Raw genomic sequence first — 25,946 nt, 5'->3', positions numbered from 1 at the left:
CTGTGGACTCTGAAAAACAACCTGAGGGTTTTGAAGGGGCGGGGGGTGGGAGGTTGGGGGAGCCAGGTGGTGGGTATTAAGGAGGGCACGTATTGCATGGAGCACTGGGTGTGGTGCAAAAACAATAAATACTGTTATACCGAAAAGAAATTTTTTAAAAAATTTGTCTTTTATTTGACAAATTTGTCAAATAAAATGTCCTCTGCCTCTTCCCGCAGGTAAGGACTGGATGTTTAAATACCAATATTACTGGGCAACTGCTCTCCACCAAGTATCACCATGTGGGAAGAAGTCATAGAGTTCAGTATGGGAGGACTTGTCTGATAATTTATTTGGCCTTAATGGAGCTGCTTATAAAAAGCCCCCTTCACTTTCTTCTTTTTATGTCAGATGGTCCTAAATAATTCAAAATACCCTCCAACATGCTATGCAATGTCATGGCATCTGCAAACATTCTACATGACCACAGAATGTCAATGGCCCTACCCATGCTTACTAGTGCTGTGGCCTCCCACCCCACCGGGCCTCTCCGTCATTCAGACACACCTTAGGATTGTGCCTTAGGCACTGGTCATGAGCCTGGCACTGTGACATATGATCCACAGGGTCCACACATATCCAGCATGTTCCTCCCTCCACATTGTTGGGGTCGATTCCACGTTAAAGCATGTTAACCCCCTGGGCCTGCCTGGGCCTACTTAGCCATAGTGACTCCATGTTGCCTAGGTAGACATTTTGTTGTCTAGAAAAGTTACTGCTCTCGGTTCCAGGTAACTGTTACTAAAACACAACACCTAAAACAAGGTAACTGTTACTAAAACACACACCTAAAACAAGGCCAGTTCCAGGTAACTATTACTAAAACACATACCTAAAACAAGGCCATTGGTAACCGTTACTAAAACACAAAGGTAGGAGACATCCAATCAGCCAAAGCTACAAATGGTCAACAAATGCAGATGTCTGCGATTATGCCCTATAAAAACTAGCCTGTAAGACCAAGGGGCGTCGCTCTCTTCGGAGGCGGCCCTGGCCGGTCAGTCTGACTTCTAATGCTTGGCATAGAATAAAGCTTTACATAACTTTCACTTTGTCTCAGCCTCATTTCCCTGGCCGGGCAGCCTAACTTCTAATGCTTGGCATAGAATAAGGCTTTGCGTAACTTTGTCTCAGTCTCATCCCTTTGATAACAGACCCAACAACATGACATATGTCCATCCAAGAATTAAGTCCCCAGAAATCATCACCTGAAATCTCACATCTAAAATACCTTGTCTAACAGCGAATTCCCATCTTATTCAAGGGTTGGGTTCTAAAGGCAGTGCTTACTGTGGGAGCCGCCATCAGCCAGATTTATTTCTGGACATCACTTAGGCAGGTGCCATGGCAGAGTCCCACATTGTCTTAGGAAGCCTGGCATGACTAACTTTTCCTCCAGCTTCAGCAGTGATGGCTGGGCACCAGAGCAAGAATTAGGCATCCCTTTAGGGACCATGTTGTACAAAACGGATGTGTCTTTAAAAAGCAGACGTACACTTGATGAGGTGAAATGTCAGTGTTAGCGGAGAAAATGCAGGGACCACGAATGACTAAGGGAACTTGGAATGACATATCAGGTTCCCTCAAGGGTATGTACTCTTTGGATACAGCTGAGGACACAGCTGTCATTTGTCTTCTCTTTCTTTTTGCCAAGTATGTATGGTTAGTTCAGTTCTGAGAAATTAAATACACAAAGTAGGAAAAGTAGGACAGACTTGGTTTGAAGGGTCTTACAGACACAGAGTAATGCCACTGGCTCATGGGACATGAGAGAGCCTTTGTGATGTCCCTGAGATAGCACCCTCTCTGACTGACCTTTTTCCTGTGAAAATTCCACCATTCAGGGGATGATGGTGGATTCATTCAGGGGATGAGAAGGGGATGATGGACTGCTAATCTACTAATTGGTGCCCACCAGAGGAATTTATTAAAAACATGGATTACTACCCCACATCCTTAGACATTTTGATTCTGTAGGTATGGGATAGAGTACAAGTATCCATAATCTAAAAACCTCCCCAGAGAATCCAAACTAGCTAACAGCTTGAGGAACATCTGGGTTTAGGCACTCAGATACACCAAAAATGTTAATATTCATCACTGATATCCTAACATATGGATTCATCAGGTAAATAAATGTCAACCTGGAAATCAAAGAAGGAATTAGAATAGAGAACAAGCTTTGACAGGGTGGGGAACATCCCTGGGGGACAGAGAGAAGCTTCCGGGTGATCATGAGGGTACAGAAGGAGGAACCACAGAAGTCGAGAAGCATCCAGGAGATGACTGTGTGGCCACCATGGCTGACTTCACCATCTACAGATGGTGGATTCACCGAGCAGCTCTGGCTCCATGGAAAACCAACGTGCTGCCCAATATGGACAAAGCACTTTTCTCAATGAAACATTCCACTGAACACATTTACCATGTCTTTATGGGTTTCTTCTCTACCTCCAAAAGATTTCATTTTGAAACAAAGAAAGTCGTCAGATTCGGTTTGGTGAACCAGAAAACACAAGACTGAAAAACCATAGGTCATTGTGAGATGGAGTCTAGATGGGGCACTTAACCCTGGACAACTTGGGGGTCACAGCACAACACAGGTTCTCTGTCAACGGTGCTGCACGGCGGCACAGGTACCTTACCTTGCGATCCGGCCAGTTGTATTTGGCAAAGATGGTATCATAGGTGTCCACTGCCCCGTCGGTGATGAGCATGATGGCCTGACTGCAGATGCTTCCTTGTCCTGTGTGGTTGAACTGGGAGAAGAAACATGTTCAAATTAAAAAACACACCAGAGACGTCTGTACTTCCACAAGACTTCAGAGACATGGGGCTCAGGAAGCCTCCCCAAACAAGAGCTCGTTCTGCAAAACAGAACCTATACCATAAGCTCTTCCCTATGCATTCGCCCAATTTGCTTTGACAAACTGGAACTAAACACTGGCCATGGAGGGGATTTCTGAAAAACACACGCAAGATGGGAAGTAAGACTCTAGGACAAATAACCTCTCTTTCCTTCAGGCACAGATAGTGCCTCAGAATGTAAGCCCCTAAAGCATTGGCACAGTCACCCTTTAGGGACACATGAGCCGCAGAATAAGAGGCAGGCAACGTCTCTTTCAAAATCTAAAGGAGTCTGGTTTGATGTGATAGAGGATACAATCAGTGAGGTATTGGACACATGGAGAATAGAGTCAGGAAAGTGTCAATTCAGACTAGAAGCCTAAGCACTCTTTTTGTAAGGTTTGTTTTAAATATATATTTGTTAGCATATAACATTACATATTAGTTTATATGGCTTATAAGGGATAGCAGACTGAAATTCTAAGATTGTGCCCACTGGTGTGCAAGACCCTAAATATCTTCAACTTTCAGTTTTATGTGGCATTGTAAAAATTCCCAGGCTTTGTGAGTGGTAGACCGGATTAGACTGGTCACCAGAAGTCGGTGTCCATCCCTTGAACCAGGGGTGAAGAATTCTCTTAATGAATACTATCAATGCTGCAATTCAAAGCAACACCGGGTCCTTTAAAAACCCTACAATCGGAGCACATGGTGGTTCAGTCAGTAAAGTGTCTGCTTTTAGCTCAGGGTCCTGGGATAGAGTCCCACCTCGGGCTCCCTGCTCAGTGGGGAGTCTGCTTCTCCTCCTCCCTCTTCCCTCCCCTCTACTCAAACTCTCTCTCTTTTTCAAATAAATAAAATCTTAAATAAATTGAATAAATAAATAATCAAAATCGAAAGCCCCCACCATTAACATGACAATGCCAAGGCATGAAAACATTCAAGAAGTCTTTAACGTTCAGCAGTGAAAACTCCCACCATTTTAAGTGGTGACATTTCTTTATTAATTCTAACATTATTTACTAAGTGCCCACACAGAGCTGGAGCTGAAACATGCAAAAATCCCTTCCCTCCTGTAGTTCATAATTCTATGTGAGGAGATATACAGAACAAAGAAAATAAGTCAATTTTGTTGTATGTGTGGTAACAGTGATGGTAAGGAACCAAAAAAAAAAAAAAAAAAAAAAAAAAAAGAAGAAGAAGAAGAAGAAGCAAGAAAAAAGAGCAGGGGGATAAGAAACAGGAGAGAGCAACTTTAGAAAAAAACCAGAGAAGACCTCCCTGAGCAGGTAACGTATGAGTGACACCTGCAGGAGTTGAGGGTCTGGAGGAGGGACGTCCCAGAGAGGGCCAAGAGCACACGCAAAGGCACTGAGTGGGCACATTCGATCTGTTGACCAAGACCCTGGGGAAGGATGGAGACCATTCTTGGATTTGCTGCTGATGCTGCTGAAGCAGAGAGGTAGTAAAGCATGCAAGTTGAGATTTAATGCCTCGTCTCTGCGTACCTAGAATTCGGATGTTAGAGATTGATTTCAGCTCAAGAGAGAAAACTGCAACTAACCGCATGAATGGATGGAGAGAAGGATGGATGTTAGGGCGGGAAGCTTTGCTCTGCCCCCATATGGCCCTGAGCAATTCCTTCCTCCCTTCCTCCCTGTGTTCCTTTCTTCCTTCCTTTCCCTCCCCTCTGAAAGACCCACCTTCACTAAGCTTCATAGTCTCAATAAATGGCATTGTCCCTTCCACTCTGAGACGCTGCTAAGATTCTATCGTCATAGTGTATTTTCTTCCTTGCTGCGGTAGAAAGAAACATACCCCGTGGTCCTGTCCTATCAACAAGTTGTTGTGGCAATGTCTGGGGGAGGGGGGGCCTACGTTCAACACATCTTCAGATCATTGACTAGACCCAGCAGCGGACCACTGAATAAAGGTGATCTCTGCTTCAGTTTGCAGAGGCTAAAGAAAGGGTTGGGGGGAATCAAGACACCTTGCAACTGTTGTGCATGCAACTTATTGGAAAGCATGCTGGCAACATTCTTCCAAATGAAAGGCAAGAAAGAAAGGGAAATGAAGATATCTGAATAATGCAGACTGGAAGAAGGGGCTGCCCTGAGCTGTTTATTTAAAAACATCACTTTCCTCTCTGGCTGAGTCCCTGGTATTCTCTGCGGCAATCTGCAGTTGGAGAATTTTGAAGAATGCAATTAAATTCAAATGCTTTGATGAGTAATATCTCTTCTCTTCATATTTGTCTAGAACTTTTTTTTTTTGAATAGCGGGAGTGATGAAAGTGTTTTCCATAATAATAACAATGACAAGGGCCTGGTGATGAACTACAATTAGCTCAGTGATTCATCAGTTAGCAGTGAAAATTTCAATGCATCCTGACATTTAGAGCATTTGGTTGTGATTAACAGTCTTTGAAATGTCACCGAATTTTATTTAATTGGCTAAGAAAAATTTTTAAAAGGTAATCACCGCAAAGATCATATTCATCGCCAAAAAAGATAATTGCGGCTGTCACATGACAAGGTAGATGCTAACTACTGTAGCAGACTGGCTCTGTGTTCTTACAGAAACTAATGAATGCAGCAGAGATCAAGAGCTAGAAGGGTCTTAGAAGTTTATTTGAACGCTCCTTTCAAAGCCGTTTGTACAACAACTGTAAGCCTTTAAGTCATTGGAGCAAATACTGACACTGAAATGCAGGTAATTGCAAAATCAAATTTGCTTGATTCGGTTAGAGTAACCTCTGAGCCATTCTGAGCCCCAGCCACAATCACACTTGCGATTATGTGTGTGTGTGTGAGAGAGAGAGAGAAAGACACACACACACACACACACACACACGGAGAAGGTATGCTTGTGTGGTTGGGAAGTAACTATTCATATTGGCTTCCAAGGGCAGGCTTAATACACAGAAGAGAATTATACCACTTAAAGGTCATATTGATGAAGTGGAAAATAGCTAAAGCTTCATTTTCATGGGAGATTAACCATCTCTGTGTTTGTCAGAATGTTTGGCTATTTAAAAGCCCAGTGGCAAGTGATGAGATGGAAATGTTTCTCTCTATGAAATAAACGAGCACTGAAAATAGGGTGCCACCCACCAACCAACCTCCATCAAAGATATTCTGTAACATTTGTGTTCCTTCCATTTCTTGCTATCTGGAATTTACATTGGATCCACTGGGTTTTCTGATTGGCCAGACCCCAGAGGGATTTTATAGGCAAAGGCAGAGCAGGGAGGCATATGGAAGGTTTCCCTGGTTCAAAACTATTTTTGTTACCAGGATTTAAGGAAAGACATCTGCCACGTGTTGGTGATTTCTCTGGATCTGAGAGGTGCTGGGAGGTTAGTATCTTGGAGCCTACAAACATATTATGCCTGAAGGTGGACTTGGTAAGCTGTGACTTCTACAAGAGTCTAACTGTGAGGTTCTGATATGATATAAAGAGTTCTTGAGCCAATGTGTGTGGGTACCGGCATAAATACATCTTGAACAGGTCTGTTATGCACAGGCACACTGTGAGTCTCCGGGAGAGGAGGATGGCATCTCGCCACCGTGACAACACTTATGCTGGACTACCTCGGCAGACCAGCATGTGCTGGGCATGTGGTGGGAAACACTGGCTTGGAAGGGTCTGGGAACAAAACCAATAAGTGGACAGTATGGGCAGAGAGAAGGTCAGAGGGCAAGGAAAAAGAGAAAGAGGACAATGAAGGCAAGCAGATGATCCTGAGGACGGGGGCAGGAAGTAAGACCAAAGCATCAGGAGCTCGAGTTGCTTCTAGAAGCCAAAGGCAGCCCGGCTAGAGTGGAAGTTGCCCAGTGTCTCCATGGCCACAGAGATGGCTCTCCCCACCCACACCAGCCCTGCTGAAAGGAATGCAGGTATGGCTTCATTGTGCTGAATCCTCAACCCTGGTCTACCAGGGCCAGGTTCATGGGCATGTGATGCAGTACGGGACCTCTCGCTCCATTTAACGCTTTGCTGCCTTTCTCTTAAGAGGCTTAATGACTTTTGGACAAGGGACCTGCATCTTCATTTTGCCCTGGACTTCACCAATTATGCGGCCAATGCTCTGTCTATTCCTGTTCCCATTTTACAGAAGAGGAAAGTAAAGGTGAGGCTAAGCAGAGTTTTCTCAAGGTCACGCAGCAAGCTCTGACCAAGTCAGGCTTCTCAGCCCAACCTGCCTAACTCCAGAGTTCACAGACTTCACAAGACAAGCATCCCCCAAACTTGTTCCTTCGCTGCTTCTGCCAAAGAGCCAGGAAACAGAAACTTGCTGCAGGACAGCTCTCCACACAAGAGACTCACCAGCTCAGAGTAGCCTCCCCCTACTGTAGACAAGAGGCTCTTGAGGTGAAAAAACAGAATCAATTTTATCATTGTGACAAGTCCTTCCAATACGACCCTCTGGAAAGAGACTGTGAAGATGCAGAGCTTGGTATCTCCAAGCCCAGAGAAGGTTCCAAGCCCTATCCAGAGTTCAACTCAGAATTTAAAGGTGCAGCTTGGTCCCTTGCCCTATTCAGCTATGTTGATACATTATTCATAAGCTGTTAACAGGGATGGGCTGGCCCAAACACTGAACCTCACCTACGTGTGAATTCTCTGCAGCCAGCAGCCCCGGGGCAGCAAAGTAAGAGGCAAGAGCCATGGGTTTAACTTGAGTTTAATTCAAGATGCTGATGTGGCACCTTACCTCCTGATTTTTCCCTCCCCTGCCCCCTGGACACTGGCTCAGGACCGAAACCTAAACGGCCTTCTGTGTGCCCATAGATATTAATGGTAAAAGGGAGTCGAGAATCAGGGCTTACCCTCGGCTGGAGAGGCCAGCGTCACTGAGTAACTAAAGCTCGAGATTTGGAGTTGGGCACAATTGGCCACCGGGATGAGCCATGTGACGGTGGGTAGGAGCTCTCCCGCACACTAACACGTGGGGCCCCCCACAGCAGCCTGGAGACTGAGTGCCGTGAGGCCGCTGAGCCTCTAGGGGCTCTTCCAAGTCCCACAACACCTCAACGGGACTGTGGCTCCGTTTAGTGCCTGTTTGCACTCAGTTCTACCCCACGCCTCTCCCCAGGATGCCACAGTCTCCAGGCTCCCCAGGAGTTTCGACCAGGTTCACCCAAAGGAGAATACTAGAAGGTACAAGGGAGAAGCCAAGGCTTTCCTCAGCTAAGTCTCTCTTTTTTGGATCGGGGGCGTGGGCGCTTTCTGGCAATGGCTGCATCTTTTCCAAGACACCAGCTTCCACAGGGCAGGCCTTCCCCCTATGACCCAGCTCTCGCTAGGCAGCCCCTCCACGGTTCGATTCCATCTGGATGGTCATGGGGCGGAGGCTCCGATGGAGTCCCTCCCTCCTGCTAGTGCTAATTCCAAGATGGTTTCATTCTCTGTTTGGTTTCTGACCTTTTCCATCCCTTATGCACACACAGCCCTGAAGTAAACCCATGCTGTTGGACACACCTAGAGCAATTTCTATTTCTTTTTTTTTTTTTTTAACTTCTTAATATGCTAACCTTCCTCCCCAGTCCAAGACATCAGTACGTGTCACCCAGATAATGTCAAGGCCTGGTTGTCTTTGTTTCTCAGTATAACAGTCAGAGAAATCCTGCTAAAACTCAAGTTGGTCACGTCATTCCCTGCTCAGACTCCAGGGACTGTCCATCCCACACAGAGCAAGAGCCCAAGCCCCCACAGGAGTCATGAGGTCTGGTCCCTGCTCCCTCCCTGATCTCATTCCCTAGCCTGCTCTCCCCAACTTGGCTCCTAACACTGCTTTCCTCGCTGTATGGCACATAGGCCAAACAGCTCTGCCTCAGGGCCTTTGTACCTGTTCCCCTTGCTGGAAACTTCTTCCCCAAAATGAAATCGCTGCTCCCTCACTTCTTTAAGGTCTCTACTCCAGCCAAGGGTACCTAGGAGAGCTCTTTCGTGACTGCGCGGTATAAAGCAGCAAGTTCTTATTAAGCTAGAACAATGGGGCTGTTGTTCTCCATAAGACAACACACTTCATCTGCCTCTTCCCATTAGATCTGAGGTCAGTATAAACTTCCTCTGTAAAGGGCCACACGGTAACTATTTTAGGTTTTACAGACCATATGGTCTCTGTCGGAACTAATCAACTCCGCCCTTGTAATGCAAAAGCAGCCATAGAGGATAGGTAACCAGGTGGGCATGCATGCAGTCCCATAAAACAATTTTTACAAAAACAAGATGCAGGCTGGATTGGGCTCGTGGGCCATACTTTTCAAGCCTTTGCACTGGAACATGAGATGCATTAAGGCAAACACTTTGTCTAGTCTGTTCTCTGATGTGTTCTCAGTGTTTGGCATTAAATGATATAGAACCTGCATTAATAAAGAGAGTCATTGTGTTCCTAATACTCTGCCAGACTAAAAAGAACACAAAAGTCACACATGCACATTCTTTTAGCTTAACACATTTGGATTCAAAGGGCAGAGTCCCCAGCCCAGGACCCCCAGAGGTTTTCATGGAACGTTAACAGGTGCTACTTGAAAAACAGATTCTTGTTCTAAGAAGTGTAAGGAACAGTCGGTTAAGCAGCATTCCTTCCTGTTGTGCTTCCTGGAAATTTGATTATGTTACTGTGTATTGTGAATCTGCCAGGGGCTAGAAGAGAGAGAAGGATGGGTAGGGCGCTCCCTAAGCCTACGGCACAGAGAAAGCCCTTCTGCTAAACATTGCCACAGGCAGGGATCCGGTGTGAAACACAATGAGAATGAGTCCACACTATGAAGAAGCTGAAAGTTTCTGAGACGAGATCTGCATTGGAAGGTATTCAAGTGGGGGTGGTCCCAGAGTCAACAAGCACGGCAGGTGAAAGCCCCAATCAGAGGGCATGACTGGCTCTGTCTGGGGTGGGGGGGTTGGTTTGGCCTTACTGGCTGGATCTGGTTCCCCTGATGACTCAAATGGCCAGCCTCGCCCTCCCATCTGGTGCCTATAGATAGATATCACTCAGTGACAGCCAGGGTCAATAGTAGTGCTGGTCCACAGTAAATAAGTAAATAAATAAATAAATAAACAAACTTAATAAAATAAAATAAAATTCCATCTCTTCTCCCAGACATAAGAAAGGCAAATTAAAGAGGAGCTTACGTCACTGAGAATGTTGAAGGCCTCGTTCAGAGCTATATCCAGCATTCCAATTCCTTTGGCAAAAAGTTTGTCCAGATGCTCCCGGAAATGCTGGAACAACAGAGTAGAGAATACATTAGCATCCAAATTGTTACATGAAATGCCATTCTCTAACGAACAGGTGCTTCCTAAGACCAACGAGTCTTGAACCAAAATGGTCATAATATGTTTTTATCCTTCAGCATTCAAAGCATAAGAACCTAGTCAATATAAAATTTACCTTCCATATGCATTTTCAGCTTTGATTACATTCTAGAAAATTCTGGTAGAAAGTACTATATTTATCTGAAGTTCCTACTTTTCTTTCTAGTTTCAGCTTTCATGACCCACACTATCCCCTTTGAGCCTCGAGTTTCCTGCTCCTGATCACACCTGGGACTCTACACATGCTCTCCTCTACGGGGGACCCCCTCTCCATCCATTTCCTAGCTCTTCTGCCACATTTTCCTCCCACCTATCTTTGGGACCTCAGTTTGGACATCACCCCCTTCTGGCCTAGGGGAACCTCCCAGACCCCTATCTCTGAGACCACCTCAGAATGCTTCCTTAGAACCCCATGATGCATCCCATGTACTTAGTACTTTGCATACAGGACTGCCAGTTAGATTCTGCCCCCATCCAAGACGATGACATTCCAGAGACTAGGCATGTCCAGTGGCCTACTCTGTCTCCCTTGATGACCACACATCTGATACACAAAAGTTTTCCAAAGAGCAAGAATAAAGACTGGATCACAAGGGAGCAAGATGGCAGAGGAGTAGACCTAAATTTCGTCCGGTCTCAGGAATTCACTAGATAGTTATCAAACCATTCTGAACACCTACAAACTCAACAGGAGATTGAAGAGAAGAGCAGCAATTCCAGGAACAGAAAAGCAACCACATTCTGGAAGGTAGGATGTGCAGAAAAGTGAATTCAAGGCAATATTTGGAAAGATAGACCACAGAGGGAGGGAGCCTCTGCCAGCTGGCTCCTGGCAAGTGAGAGGGCAATGGAACAGAAAATCGGAACTTTTATAAGTCTGCTCCACTGAGGGACATCACTCCAGTGGCTAAATGGGGTGGAACCCTTGCTGGGACAGTGTAGTCTCAGGTCCCGCGGGGGGGGGGGGGGCTTTTTTTTTTTTTTTTTTTACTATTTTTCTTTGTTTTCTCAACTTATCAATTTGTTTTTTAAAAATATTTTCTACTTTTCATCTTTACAGAAAGATTGGGGGTGTCTGTGGCACCCCTGGCAGAGCTACCAGGTATCAGAGCAGGGAAGCCTGCAGCAGAGACTGAGCCGAGCAGTGGGCTCTCAGCTTGGTGTTACCTTAAACTATGATCTGAGGCACAGTTGGACCATTGCTCTTTGAGCAGGGACCCCACAAGTGGCAGGTCCAGGGAGACCTCTCCTTCCTCCTCTGGAAGGAGTGGTGCAGGAGCACGCAGCAGGAATCAGCTGGAGACTCCAAACAGGGCTGTGCACCAGAGATGGGAAAGCCCAGTCACAGGCCAAGTGAGCTCGGAGTGCGGCCGGAGACCAGGGAGACAGGAGGGATTGACTGCTTTTCTCCAAGGGTGCTTTGAGGAGTGGGGTCCCAAGCTCTGGCTCCTCCGGGCGGGAGATTGGGAGGCCGCCATTTTCATTCCTGTCCTCCAGAGCTAGAGTTCAGGGAATAAAAACTCCTGAGAACAAACCTGAGCAGATTACTTAGCCCATCCTCCAGCAAGGGCAGCACAATTCCATCTCGGGCAAAGACATTTGAGAATCACGGCAATAGGCCCCTCCCACAGAAGATCAGCAAGAACATCCAGCCAAGACCAAGTTTATTGATCAATGAGAACTGCAAAACTTCAGAGCTACAGGAATATAGCACATAGAATTTATGGCTTTTTTCCTCATGATTCTATAGCCTTTCAAAGTTAAAATTTTTTAATTTTATTTTTTCTTATTCTAGTTTAAAAAAATTTTCCCTCTTTCCTATTTTAACCATCTTATCAATATCATTTAAAAAATTTTTTAAATTTTCTATAGTCATATTCTATCCCTTCATTGTATTTAAACTTATTATTTATATACATATAAGTTTTTCTTTCTTTAAAATTTTGGGATACAGGTTCTTCTATCAGACCAAAATACACCCTAAATCTAGTATATGGCTTTGTTCTGGTCTTCTGGTCTCCTGCCTGATCACATTCTCTCCTTTTTTTCTTTTCTTTTCTTTTCTTTTCTTTTCTTTCTTCTTCTTCTTCTTTTTTTTTCTATTTTTCTTTGTTTTTTTCAACTTATCAATTTGTTTTTTAAAAATCTTTTTTACTTTTCATCTTTATAATCATGTTCTATCCTTTCATCATATTTACCCATTTTTTTGGTATATATGTATATATATATATGTATATATGTATATGTATATATGTGTGTGTGTGTGTGTGTGTGTGTGTGTGTGTGTGTGTATGCGCATATTTTTCTTTCTTGAAACTTTTGAGAAGCAGTTACTTCTAACAGACCAAAATATACCCAAAATCAAGTGTTTGTCTCTGTTCTGTTCAATAACCTGATCATATTTTTTTTCTTTTTCTTCTCTTTTTTCCCCAGTTTAGGGTCTCTTCTGATTTGTTTAGTGTATATTTTTCTGGGGTTGTTGTTACCCTTTTAGCATTTTGTTCTCTCATTCATTTATTCTTCTCTGGACAAAATGACAAGGCAGAAAAACTCACCTCAAAAAAAAAAAAAAAAAAAAAAGAAAGAAAGAAAGAACAAGAGGTAGTACCCTAGGGACATAATCTGTATGGACATCAGTAAGATGTTGGAAATAGAGTTCAGAATGATGATTATAAAGATACTAGCTGGGCTTGAATAAAGCATAGAAGATGCTAAAGGATCCTTTCTGGGGAAATAAAAGAACTAAAATCTAACCAAGTTGAAATTTTAAAAAGCTACTAATGAGGTGCAATAAAAAGTGGAGGCTCTTACTGCTAGGATAAATGAGGCAAAAGACAGAATTAGTGATACAGATGACTAAGTGATGGAGAATAAAGAAGCTGAGAAAAAGAGAAATAAACAACCACTGGATCAAGAGGGGAGAATTCAAGAAATAAGTAATAGCATAAGACAAAACAATATTAGAATGATTAGGATCCCAGAAGAAGATGAAAGAGAGAGAGAGGGGCGATGGTATATTGGGGCAAGTTATAAATAAGAACTTCCCTAGTTTGGGGAAGGAAACAGTTATCAAAATCCAGCAGGCACAGAGAATCTCCCTCAAAATCAATAAAAATAGGTCAACACCCCGTCATCTAATAGTAAAACTTACAAGTCTCAGAGACAAAGTGGAAATCCTGGAAGCAGCTCAGGACAAGAAGTCTGTAACCTACAATGGTAGAAATATTAGATTAGCAGCAGATCTATCTACAGAGACCTGGAAGGCCAGAAAGGACTGCATGATATATTCAGAGCACTAAATGAGAAAAATATGCAGCCAAGAATATTATATCCAGATAGGCTGTCATTGAAAATAGAAAGAGAAATAAAAAGCTACCAGGACAAACAAAGACTAAAAGAATTTGCAAACAGCCCTAAGCAAAAAGAGAGCTTAAAAGTAACATAGACTGGAAATGAACAGAGAAAATATACAGTAACAGTCACCATACAGGCAATACAATGGCACTAATTTCATATCTTTCAATAGTTACCCTAAATGTAAATGGGCTCAATGCCCCAATCAAAAGACACAGGGTATCAGAATGGATAAAAAATCAAGACTCATCAATATGCTGTCTGCAAGAAACTCATTTTACACCTAAAGACACCTCCAGATTTAAGGCGAGGGGTGGAAAACAATTTACCATGCTAATGGACATAAAAAGAAAGCTGGGGTGGCAATCCTTATATCAGACAAACTAGATTTTAAGCCAAAGACTACAATAAGAGATGAGGAAAGACGCTGTATCATACTCAAAGGCTCTGTCCAACAAGAAGATCTAACAATTTTAAATATCTATGCCCCTAACATGGGAGCAGCCAACTATATAAACCAATTAATAACAAAATCAAAGAAACACAATGACAATAATACAATAATTGTAGGGGACCTTAACACCCCCTTTACTGAAATGGGACAGATCATCTAAGCAAAATATCAACAAGGAAATAAAGGCTTTAAATGACACACTGGACCAGATGGATATCACAGATATATTCAGAACATTCCATCCCAAAGCAACAGAATACACATTCTTCTCTAGAGCACATGAAACATTCTCCAGAATTGATCACATCCTGGGTCACAAGTCAGATCTCAACTGGTACCAAAAGATTGGGATCATTCCATGCATGTTTTCAGACCACAATGCTTTGAAACTGGAACTCAACCACAAGAGGAAAGTTGGAAAGAACTCAAATACATGGAAGCTAAAGAGCATCCTACTAAAGAATGAGTGGGTCAACCAGGAAATTAAATAAGAATTTTAAAATATTCATGAAGACAAATGAAAATGAAAACACAACTGTTCAAAATCTTTGGGATGCAGCAAAGGTGGTCCGAAAGCAAAGTATATAGCAATACGAGACTTTCTCAAGAAACAAGAAAGGTCTCAAATACACAACCTAACCCTACACCTAAAGGAACTGGAGAAAATACAGCAAACAAAGCCTAAACCTATAAAAAGAAGAGAAATAATAAAGATCAGAGCACAAATCAATGAAATAGAAACCAAAAGAGCAGAACATATCAAGGAAACTAGGAGCTGGTTCTTTGAAAGAATAAGATTGATAAACCCCTGGCCAGACTTATCAAAAAGAAAAGAGAAAGGACTCAAAGTAATAAACTCAGGAATGAAAGAGGAGAGATCACAACCCACACCAAAGAAATACAAACAATTATAATAACATATTATGAGCAACTATATGCCAGCAAATTAGACAATCTGGAAGAAATAGATGCATTCCTCAAAACATATAAACAACCGAAACTGAATCAGGAAGAAATAGGAAACCTGAACAGACCCATAACCAGTAAGGAGATTGAAGCAGTCATCAAAAAATCTCTCAACAAAAAAGAGCCCAGGGCCAGATGGCTTCTACCAAACATTTAAAAAAGAATTCATACCTATTTTCTTGAAACTGTTCCAAAAAATAGAAATGGAAGGAAAACTTCCAAACTCATTTTATGAGGCCAGCATTACCTTGATCCCAAGGCCAGACAAAGACCCCATCAAAAATGAGAACTACAGACCAATATCCCTGATGAACATGGATGCAAAAATGCTCAACAAAATACTAGCCAATAGGATCCAACAGTACATTAAAGGATTATTCACCATGACCAAGTGGGATTTATTCCTGGACTGCCAGGTTGGTTCGACATCCACAAATCAATTAATGTGATACAATATATTATTAAAGGAAGAACAAACATGTATGATATTCTCAATAGATGCTGAAAAAGCATTTGACAACGTACAGCATCTTTTCTTGATCAAAACTCTTCACAGTATAGAGATAGAGGGTACATACCTCAATATGATCAAAGCCATCTGTGTAAAATCTACAGCGAATATCATTCTCAAAGGAGAAAAGTTGAAAGCTTCTCCCCTAAGGTCAGGAACACTGCAGGGATGTCCATTATCACCATTGCTATTCAATGTAGTACTAGACATTCTAGCCTTAGCAATCAGACAACAAAAAGAAATAAAATGTGTCCAGATCAGCAAAGAAGAAGTCAAACTCTTACTCTTTAAAGATTATATGAAACTTTATGCAGAAAACCCAAAAGACTACACCCCAAAACTGCAAGAACTCATACAGGAATTCAGTAAAGTATCAGGATATAAAATCAATGCACAGAAGTCAGTTGCATTTCTACACAACAACAATAAGACAGAAGAAAGAAAAATTAATGAGTTGATCCCATTTACAATTTCACCCAAATCCATAAGATACCTAGGAATAAATCTAACCAAAGAGGCAAAGAACCTATACTCAGAAAACTATAAAATACTCATGAAAGAAACTGAGGAAGACACCATGAAATGGAAAAATGTTCCATGATCATGGATTGGAAGAACAAATATTGTGAAAATGTCCATGCTACCTAGAGCAATCTATACATTTAATGCAATCCTTATCAAAATACCATCAACTTTTTTCAAAGAAATGGAACAAATAACCCTAAAACTTATATGGAACCAGAAAATACCCTTAATAGCCAGAGGAATGTTTAAAAAGAAAACCAAAGCTGGGATCATCACAATTCCAGACTTCAAGCTCTATTACAAAGCTGTAGTCAAGACAGTATGGTACTGGCACAAAAACAGACACATAGATCAATGGATCAGAACAGAGAGCCCAGAAATGGCCCCTCAACTCTATGGGCAACTAATCTTCAACAAAGCAGGAAAGAATGTCCAATGGAAGAAAGACAGTCTCTTCAACAAGTGGTGTGGGAAAATTGGACAGCCAGAAGAATGCAGAAGAATGAAGCTGGACCATTTCCTTATACCACAAAAATAGACTCAAAATGGAAGAAAGACCTCAGTGTGAGACAGGAATCCATCAAAATCCTTGAGGAGAACAGAGGCAGCAACCTCTTTGACCTCAGCTGCAGCAACTTCTCCCTAGAAACATCACCAAAGGCAAGGGAAGCAAGGGCAAAAATGAACTATTGGGACTTCACCAAGATCAAAAGCTTTTGCACAGCAAAGGAAACACTCAACAAAACCAAAAGACAGCCCACAGAATGGGAGAAGATATTTGCAAATGACATATCAGACAAAGGTATCCAAAATCTATAAAGAAATTACCAAAGTCAACACCCAAAGAACAAAGAATCCAATCAAGAAATGGGCAGAAGAGGTGAACAGATATTTCTGCAAAGAAGACATCCAAATGGCCAACAGACACATGAAAAAGTGTTCCACATCACTTGGCATCAGGGAAATACAAATCAAAACCACAGTGAGATATTACTTCACACCACTCAGAATGGCTAAAATTAACAAGTAAGGAAACGACAGGTGTTGGAGAGGATGTGGAGAAAGGAAACCCTCCTACACTGTTGGTGAGAATGCCATCTGGTGCAGCCACTCAGAAAACAGTACAGAGGTTCCTCAAAAGGTTGAAAATAGAGCTACCCTATGACCCAGCAATTGTGCTACTGGGTATTTACCCTAAAGATATAAATGTAGTGATCTGAAGGGTCACGTGCACCCAAATGTCTATGGCAACAATGTCCGCAATAGCCAAACTACAGAAAGAACCTAAATGTCCATCAACAGATGAATGAATGAAGAAGATGTGGTGTAGGGGGGTGGGGTTATGGACACTGGGGAGGGTATGTGCTTTGGTGAGTGCTGTGAAGTGTGTAAACCTGGCGATTCACAGACCTGTACCCCTGGGGATAAAAATAAATGTTTATAAAAAATTTAAAAAATTAAAAATAAAAAAAAAGAAGATGTGGTGTGTGGTGTGTGTGTGTGTGTGTGTGTAAACATACATACAGTGGAATATTATGCAGCCATCGAAGAAACCCAAAATCTTGCCTTTTGCAATGAGGTGGATGGAACTAGAGGGTATTATGCTAAGCGAAAGAAGTCAATCAGAGAAAGACAATTATCACACGATCTCACTGATAAGAGGAATTGAGAAACAAGACAGAGAATCATAGGGGAAAGGAAGGAAAAATGAAACAAGATGAAACCAGAGAGGGAGACAAACCATAAGAGACTCTTAATCTCAGGAAACAAACTGAGGACTGCTGGAGGGGAGGGGAATGGGAGGGATGGGGTGGCTGGGTGATGGACTTGGGGAGGGTATGTGCTATGGTGAATGCTGTGAATTGTGTGAGACTGATGAGGTACAGACGTGTACCCCGGAAACAAATAATGCACTATATGTTAATTTAAAAAATTGGATCACAAGGTAAGACTTGTGATTATGGCAAGGGGGACACAGGCTAGAACTCAGAAGAGCTTCATGTGATCTGAAAAATGGGAACAAGTCTCTTCAGAGATAGCTCCCAGGGCCATCTGCCTAGTTGGTTCCACAGAAGCCCGGCATGAGTTGGAGAGTAAAGGCAGCAAAGGGAAGTAACTGTGGAGCCCATTACATTCCTGCTTCTCAGCAAAGAGGCAAGAGTGGTCTAGGCATGTGCCCAGGGACACATGAGCCAGTGGGATGTCCACTGACCCAAAGCTCATGTCCACAGTGGCACAGCTGCTTGGCATTACTTTCCAACTGCCCTATTCCAAAACCACTTCTCTTCTGCGGAAATGAATTGCTCTCTCCTCAAAGGCATCCACGCCCTGGTCTGCTGGAGAAACTGGACAGAGGAGTCACGAGGAAGGAGAGGGGCAGGAAGGGTGTGCTCATGGAAAATGTTGGCTGGTGATTTCCTGGCTGTGGAATGGCTTTCTCTCTCTTCCATGCCCTGGGGCCCATCAACACCCCAAACAGTCTATCAACATGGTGACATCCACTTATGATGTGTCTGCCTTAGAACCCCAAAACTGACTGTGGAGTAAGAATAGAAAGATCAATCCTTGGACATGGCCAATGGTTCTAAGATGCTTCTCTCCCAGCCTCTCCTTAGGGAGCAGCAGGAACCACACCGGTCATGGGGGTGGGTGGGCTGCAGGTTTGCTGGCAAACTGGACTGGAAAGTTTTGGTGGGTCCTCACAGTGATTCAGCTTTAATGACAACCAGACCTAACATGAATCAAGACTGGATTTGAAGTTGGCTGCTCACACTGGGAATATTCATGTCACCTACAAGACCCCTTCCTGGGCCCACCCCTCCCTCACAGCGATCATGCCCTCATGCTCACCAGAGCAGCCACGGTTATGGAAACCTGCTTTGAGTTAGGTCCCTAGCAAATATCATGCAATTGTGTCCTCACAACAACCTTGTAAGGTTCCATCAACCCACTTTGCAGATGGGAAGAGTGAGGCTCAGCCCTGCACCTCAGTTCACACATCTCCTAGCTGCCTGGCCCAGGTTCTACCCCAGGTCTGCTTCACCCATTCTAATGCCTCCTTCTTTCTCCTATACGCCTGCTATTTTTTTTGTTTGTTTGTTTTTTAGTACTTTGTAAGCCAGGCACTGGCCAGGAGCTCTTCATCTTTACACCTGGACTACAGCAGAGTCTACAGGTGACTATCTGAGTCAGTAGGCTTGAACCATGGGGGAGAAAAATGCCAATGGCCAGGGACCCAGGCAAACCACACAGCTGGGAACCAAGCCTTACACTCCTCTGCTCTTCCTGCTGGATTTCCAAGCCCCAACAGGATGTTGAGCACATGGCATGTCCTTCATGAGCACTTGGTGAACAAATCCAGACAGTTAATTAAATCCGAGGATGCCCAGGTGTCCTGGCTGCAGGTGGGTGGGAGAGGATCAAACCAGATCAGTCTGCCTGCTCCACGAATCTCCACCTTCGGAGACCTGACTCAAGATCAGCCTGCCTGCTCCACGAATCTCCACCTTCGGAGACCTGACTCACGGGCGAGTAACCACCACCAGGAAGGCTCTGCAGGCACCTCGGGGCCGATCCCACACACCCCACAGGACATTGTGACATGCCCATCACACAGACTGCGGGAAGGCTGGACTTTAAAGGGGCCCAGGTTCATATTGCTGTGGCCAGACCCTGCTTTGACAAAGTTCATTCTATTCATCTGATGTCATTTCTGTCAACTGCATTTAATTGTGCTCAGCCACACAAGTTTACACAGTATTGTTTTTTATTAATAACATAGCAACCCCATTTAATTTGTCTTTTAATCCATGTGTCATGTGCAGAAAGAAGGCTTCAGGCAATGGTTGCTTTTATTGCCGGACACTTAGAGGAAAATGCAATAACGTGCCATGGAGTTCCCCTCGACTCAGTTTTATAACAAAGTCAGTTCTGATTTTATTTCTTCCTGGGACAAATCCGGTCTCTAGAGTACATGGGAAGAATATGTCCCCGGGTTAAGGGGTTCCAAATGCCATCACAGATGAAGGACACACACTATCTCTTTCTTTCCCTCTCCTCTCCCTCATATCCAGACTCCATTTTTTCCTCCACCACACCTGGACCAAATCTGCTCCATCACCCTGGTCTTCCAGGCTGTGTTTAACCTTCAGCCCACCTCTGGTCTTACACAAAACCAGCCCACCTCTTGTCTTACACAAAACCACATCCAGAGATGTGGTTCCACCAAGAGCTGCCCTGTCCCCTATGGCAGCCATGAGCTAAACGTAGCCATCCACATTTTACATAAAATGAAAAAAGTTGCTTCATCCCTCAGCCACATTTCAAGTGCTCAGTAGCCCCATGTCTGGTGGCTACTGCACTGGAGAGTGAAGATCAGAGATGTTCTCCATCATCACATCAAGTTCTAATGGGCAGAACTCACCTGGAGAGACTCAGGCTAGAGGCGTCCTTCCTTCTCCCCAAGCCACTGACCAAGGATGAGTCGGAGGAAACTCTAAGGCTTGTACACAGTGGATATGTGTGATTTTTGTATGTTTAACACCCATTCCCCTTTTTCTGATTTTCCTTCTCCTCCAGCACCTCATCATTCTTACGGTTTGGGTGAGGCTAACAACTCTCTTCCTCCTTCCCAGATCAAGGGGCGAGCCCATTTATCAGGCTTGACCAATTTGTGAATTCCATCCCAACTTCTACAAGGCACCATCAGGTATGGGCATATGACCCAGTCCCTCTACCAAAATGTGGAGAAGAAAACTCTCTCTCCCCTGAGATTCTCTATGAGAGGTGGGGAAGAAGTCTGGGGCTGCCAACAGCCATCAAGCCACTGGGCAGGAAGAGCTCCCCTGAATAAAGGTAATGGCCAAGGTAACGGAGAACATAATGGAGGGGGCAAGACAGTATCACGACAGCATGGTTGGAGCTCCTAGAACCAAGCATGCCCAGCTTTTTCAGGTAAGTGAGCCAATAAATTTGCTCCTTTGCCTGCCCAGATCTAGCTGGATTTGGGCCACTTAACTGAAAGGAAAGGACCTTGATGACTACAACCATCCCAAGGACCCTGGCCAGGACAATGCCTCCAAAGCCCCCGCCCTGGATTACAACGATCCTCGACATCCCCATCCCCCCATCCCTTTCCAATCACTGCACCACATCAAGTGGTTTACTGTCCTGTGCCCCTGCCAACAGAGTAAAGCATTTCGCCGCATGCATTGAACACCCCCTGCATTCACTGTTCATGACACGGAGTGATCTGCCAAGGAGGAACCCTAAGGATGTGCACTCCAAGGGTAGAGTCTGGAAGAGAAGGAAGGGGCCTGGCCCACCGCTCTGCATCCTCTCCATCAATACATTCTTCTGCTTCTCTGCTCTCAGTTGTGGTGGCTCTGAGGTTCAAAATGTGTCCTATCTGATGCCAGCACATTGTAATTGTTGTACGTAAGCTATTGCTACTATACTCCATGGACTCTGGAAGGAAAAAAAACCAAACTGAAGTAGGAGACTGAGACTGAGTCCTAGTTTCTGGTTATGCTATTTACCAGCTATGAGAACCTGAGGCAAGTAGCTTTGGCCCTCGGGCCTAAGTTTCTCTCCCGGTGACAAGTTGGGAGAGAATGGTGACATGGTGACATCAGAACGTGGCTGCACAGTGGTGGGAGAGTGAGGACGCAGCAGACCGCGGAGCAGCAGACAGAAGCCAACAAGCCTGAATTCCAGGGCTGCCTCCCACCCTCTCTCAACACTTGAGTGAGACGCTGCCTTCCCGGGGGTCCTTGATCTCTCTCTTAACGCAAGGCATATTGGGCTGACCTCTTGCTGAGAGGACGGGAAAGAAGTCATTGGAAAGAACAGGGATGCAGAGAAATGGGAGACTGTGTCAATTTCATATTCACTAAAACAAATATGTGGGAAAAAATCCTACAAAACTTTATACCTCCAATACATTCTAAGCCAAATTCCTGCTTTGCAGCTTTACAGTCTAACACAGGCCTTGGAAAATGACTTCTATTGCCCTGTGAGGGCCAGATTTTATTATACGGAGGAAAACGCGTGGTTGATTTCATGACACCGAGACCCGAGTGCCTTCCAGAGCCTGCTCCAGAGAACCAAAGGTTCAAGACAGCTCGAGCCAGGAAGACGCACCCCAATCGTGTGCCAGAAGGTGGCCCGTTTCCATTATTTTTTCCTAAATTAAAATAAACAATTTATTGGAAATGGGGACAGTTCCATTTTATTATTAAACTTCAGTAAAGGAGGAGGAGGGTGGCTTTTTATCTCTGCTTCATGCACTCAGGCAGCATATGCTGCTGCCCAGGAAGAGGCCTGGCTTCCAAAGCAATTAGCACGGCTTAATGTCTGGGGAGATAACGGGGAGCGCCCGAGTGCCAGCAGCCCCAGTGCGGCTGCTTATCTCCGCGCAACAGTCACAACGCCCAGGCCAGCAGAAGGGCCTGGAGAAATAACCCTCTCCCTCCACCAGCATTTGATTTGGTTGAGTCCACTCTGATAGTGCTCTCTGTGATAACAGCAATCATGTTTTCTCCTGTCGACATAATTATAACGAATGCTTGAGTCCTCCCAATAAGAAGCAGGGGACTGAAGGGAAAAGTGGACATCAGGAGACAAAACCATCCCCCATCCACAGAGCTGGCGGTCCTGGCTGGGAGGCTGTCGGGGGGTGGGGGGGTGGCCAGGCTAACGTCCCCCGCCCCCGTCCACGATCCTCAACCTGGTCACTGGCATTCAGCAGACCTGAATTTTACACCCACTAGGTGTGGAGGACGGTCACAGCAGCATCTCAGCTATGGGAAGGCTTTCAGAAATTCTCACCCAAGTCCTCCAACGGTGGCCAACACTGGCCAAAGGACAACTGCATGCCGGGCGCTGTGGGCCTTTCGTGCATCACCTCGCCTGGTCCTCCTAACATCCTTAAAAAGTACTATTGGGACCCTGTTTGATGTAAGGGCCAATCGAGTCTCCGAAGGGTGTTATGTTTGCCCAAGGTGGGTGAGGAAGTATGAGGAGAGGGAGTCTCCAAATGCTGAACCCCATCCGTGAACCCCTGTGCCACACAGTCCTTCTGAACACTCAGAGCACAGCTTTCCACATCCCGGACACAGTCCAGCCTGCGGGGGGGGCATCTAGAGTCTGGGGGGCAAAGTTGCAATCCCATTCAGGGCTGTCTGCCTGGGCATGTGGCCTGTACAGTCACCCCGGGCCCCGCGCTCAGGAGGGCCCCGGGCTTGGCTTCATGCTTCACTATCCCTGGCTTGAGATTTGTAGTAATTTTACTTTTGAATGTGTAACTAGCAAACACAGTCCCCTGGAACAAGGTCATGCATGTGAGCAGAGCAGGTACAGGGGGCTCTGCATGCCCCCCGTGTGTCTCCCTGCGTGTTCACACCCAGCACCCCTCTACCCCCTGGGGCCGGGAGCCCAGAATCCTGGGCAAGAGTGACAGTGCAGGCCTTCATCAGACATGCTTGACTTTATAGCTACTTAGCACCGTGCTGTCCAGTGGCTTAAGGGACATGTTTACTAACAAACTAAACTTGAGAAGAAATGGAACTACTTAGCACCGTGCTGTCCAGTGGCTTAAGGGTCATGTTTACTGACAAACTAGGGTCACGTGTACCTGGCTCAACCAGCCCAGGGGCCAGAGCCAAGGCTGCCAGATAAAAACTAAACAAACTAAACAAGCCCTGTATAGGCCCTCCCACTGCCAGCTCTATTAGCAATAGACACGCTCCCACTTGCCTTCTCAAATAGGGAAATGGCCTGTGTCAATGAAGTGAACCCAAACAGACAAGTGTCTGTCTCATTTTGATGGCAGAGGGCCCTGTGGTCCCCTTTGCAAACACAAAGTGCAAAGGCCCGTTGGCCAGAGACCCAGAGGGCATCCGTACCTTCTTCTGACCCAACTAGGGTAGAAACTAGGGCACGTGTGATGATTAGTGTAAACACGGGTGTCATTCCTCCTGACCACACCCCGGCAACGCCAACCCTGGGATTCTCCTCCCAGGCTCCCCCGGCTGAACCTGACTGCGTCCTTGGGGGTTAGACACACACACACACACACACACACACACCAGTGACCTAGGGCAGTGCCCAGTCAACACAGTTTACAGGAAGGGCACACGCTTCATGGTCCAGGCTCTGGGGCCTCAGTCTGGTATTTGATTCCAGTGGGGGAAGGAGACAGGGACATGGTCTTTCTCAAACATGACAAGAGAATGGCCCAAGAGGCTGGTGGTATTAACGAGCAGGCCCAGATGTTTGTAATTTGGGGGAGAAAGTACAGACAGGGACAGAACTTTGTCTGGGCCAGGCCCGCTTTCTCCTCCATGCTGTCTGTAACACACTGAAGTGTCTGAAGGCAGCAGCTGTTTCGTGCTGACGCCAAATTGGAGACCAGGATGATCTCCTGGATGTGAACAACCAACACTGTTTCACACCAGGTGGTTACGTTCATAACAACGTCGTTTTGATGGCAAAGGCACTACTTACACCAGGTGAGACAGCGGCAATGAGCCAGAGCTGGTGGGTCTCTAGGATGGGAAAGTACCTCCAGTGGGACAGGTGCCTCCACCAAAGCCATCCATGGGGGTGGGGGCAAGGCTGTGTCCCAGAAGACTCACAGCTAGAGCCTGTGAGATCACTGTCCTCTCCGTCGGGTGTTGGAGGGAACGTGCTCTGGGCCCCTCTGAGAGACAGAGAGAAGCCACAGCCCAAATGCTACCAGGACAGATATGCCCACTTTGTGTCTCAACTCTGCAACAGTATGTGTCTCAACAGTAGGCCCTACCCTTCATCCCCATCTTTTGGACTTTTCTGAAGGTCCAAGTTCATCCTCTATAAACGTTAGGAAGACCTTGATTTGATTCAAATCTGCTTCTTGGAGGAAGAATGCTTTCATCAGTTCAGTGACAAGAGCAGACAGAAGTCACCGTTTCGGTTCATGCCGAGCACCATGCCAAGCTCTGTGGAAGCTTTGACTCTGAAGACATGTGTATATAGAGCCTGCATCCAGGGGGAACGGAATGCAGAGGCAGCCCTGGGGAGGCGGAGGGCTCTTCTCCATCAAGCCATCCCCTCACAGTCAGGGTCAGGAGGACACAGATGCAAAGCTACAGCCCGGACTGGAAGGTGGTAGATGCCAGGAACACACATCTGGAGTCATGGTCCGGGGGGTGGAGGAAGAGGTGAAGGATGTTCCCTGACCCACACACACACACACACACACACACACACACACACACAGTGTCCACTCAGTGACAGCAACACTCATTTCTGGGACAGCCTGGCAAAGATGCGGGACCCCAGGGACGACTAAATGAGAACTTTCTTGGCATAATCACTTGGAAGATTTTCATAGTTTTATAAAACTTGTACTCAATTAAAACATATCCGTTTCAGTGACCTCTATTTTGCTAAATTAATTACATATGGATATCAAATTTAATTGTCTGAATGGAAGAATCCATTCTCATTCGAGTCAGTGAATAAACAAATACTCTGCATGGCCCTGTGATTTTTTTTAAGGGATGTATCAACATTTGACCAGTCCCCTACTGATGAAAGTTTAATTTTTTACTGTCTTATTGTTTCAGACATTACTACAGTCAAAATATTTGTACATTTGTACACACATTATAGCATCACAATGCATATGCTTATAGTAATACCAGCATAGCGACTTCACAGAAAGTTCCTAGGTCAATAATTTCTGCATTTATACCATGCAGGGTTATAATTAGAATTTAATGAGATAATGTAGACCAAGGGCTTAGAACAGCCCAGCACACATATCAAGCAGTCAATAAAGGCTAGGTGTAACCACTAGGACACTGACGGCACTGTTATTTTTGAGGCTATTCGAGTACCCAAACTGAAATTCTGAGAACAAAAACAGAAAACCACTAAAAGTCT

The 25,946-nt window shown here is 44.8% G+C and overlaps 1 protein-coding gene across 1 annotated transcript in view; it reads right to left on the bottom strand.

Annotated features, from left to right (window-relative positions):
* CACNA2D3 (calcium voltage-gated channel auxiliary subunit alpha2delta 3) overlaps positions 1 to 25,946 on the bottom strand; it is an 867,979-nt gene that overhangs the window by 395,016 nt on the left and 447,017 nt on the right. Inside the window, exons 10-11 of the mRNA XM_059161213.1 lie at positions 10,027 to 10,116; positions 2,685 to 2,798 (exon numbers count right to left, since the gene is read on the bottom strand). Of these exons, the coding sequence (XP_059017196.1) occupies positions 2,685 to 2,798; positions 10,027 to 10,116 (204 nt within the window). The remainder of the gene's footprint in view (positions 1 to 2,684; positions 2,799 to 10,026; positions 10,117 to 25,946) is intronic.

The sequence above is a fragment of the Mustela lutreola genome, chromosome 2 (assembly GCF_030435805.1).
Source record: "Mustela lutreola isolate mMusLut2 chromosome 2, mMusLut2.pri, whole genome shotgun sequence".
Classification (NCBI taxonomy): domain Eukaryota; kingdom Metazoa; phylum Chordata; class Mammalia; order Carnivora; family Mustelidae; genus Mustela; species Mustela lutreola.
The sequence above is the reverse complement of the archived record's forward strand: the minus strand, read 5'-3'. Positions and strand labels throughout refer to the sequence as shown.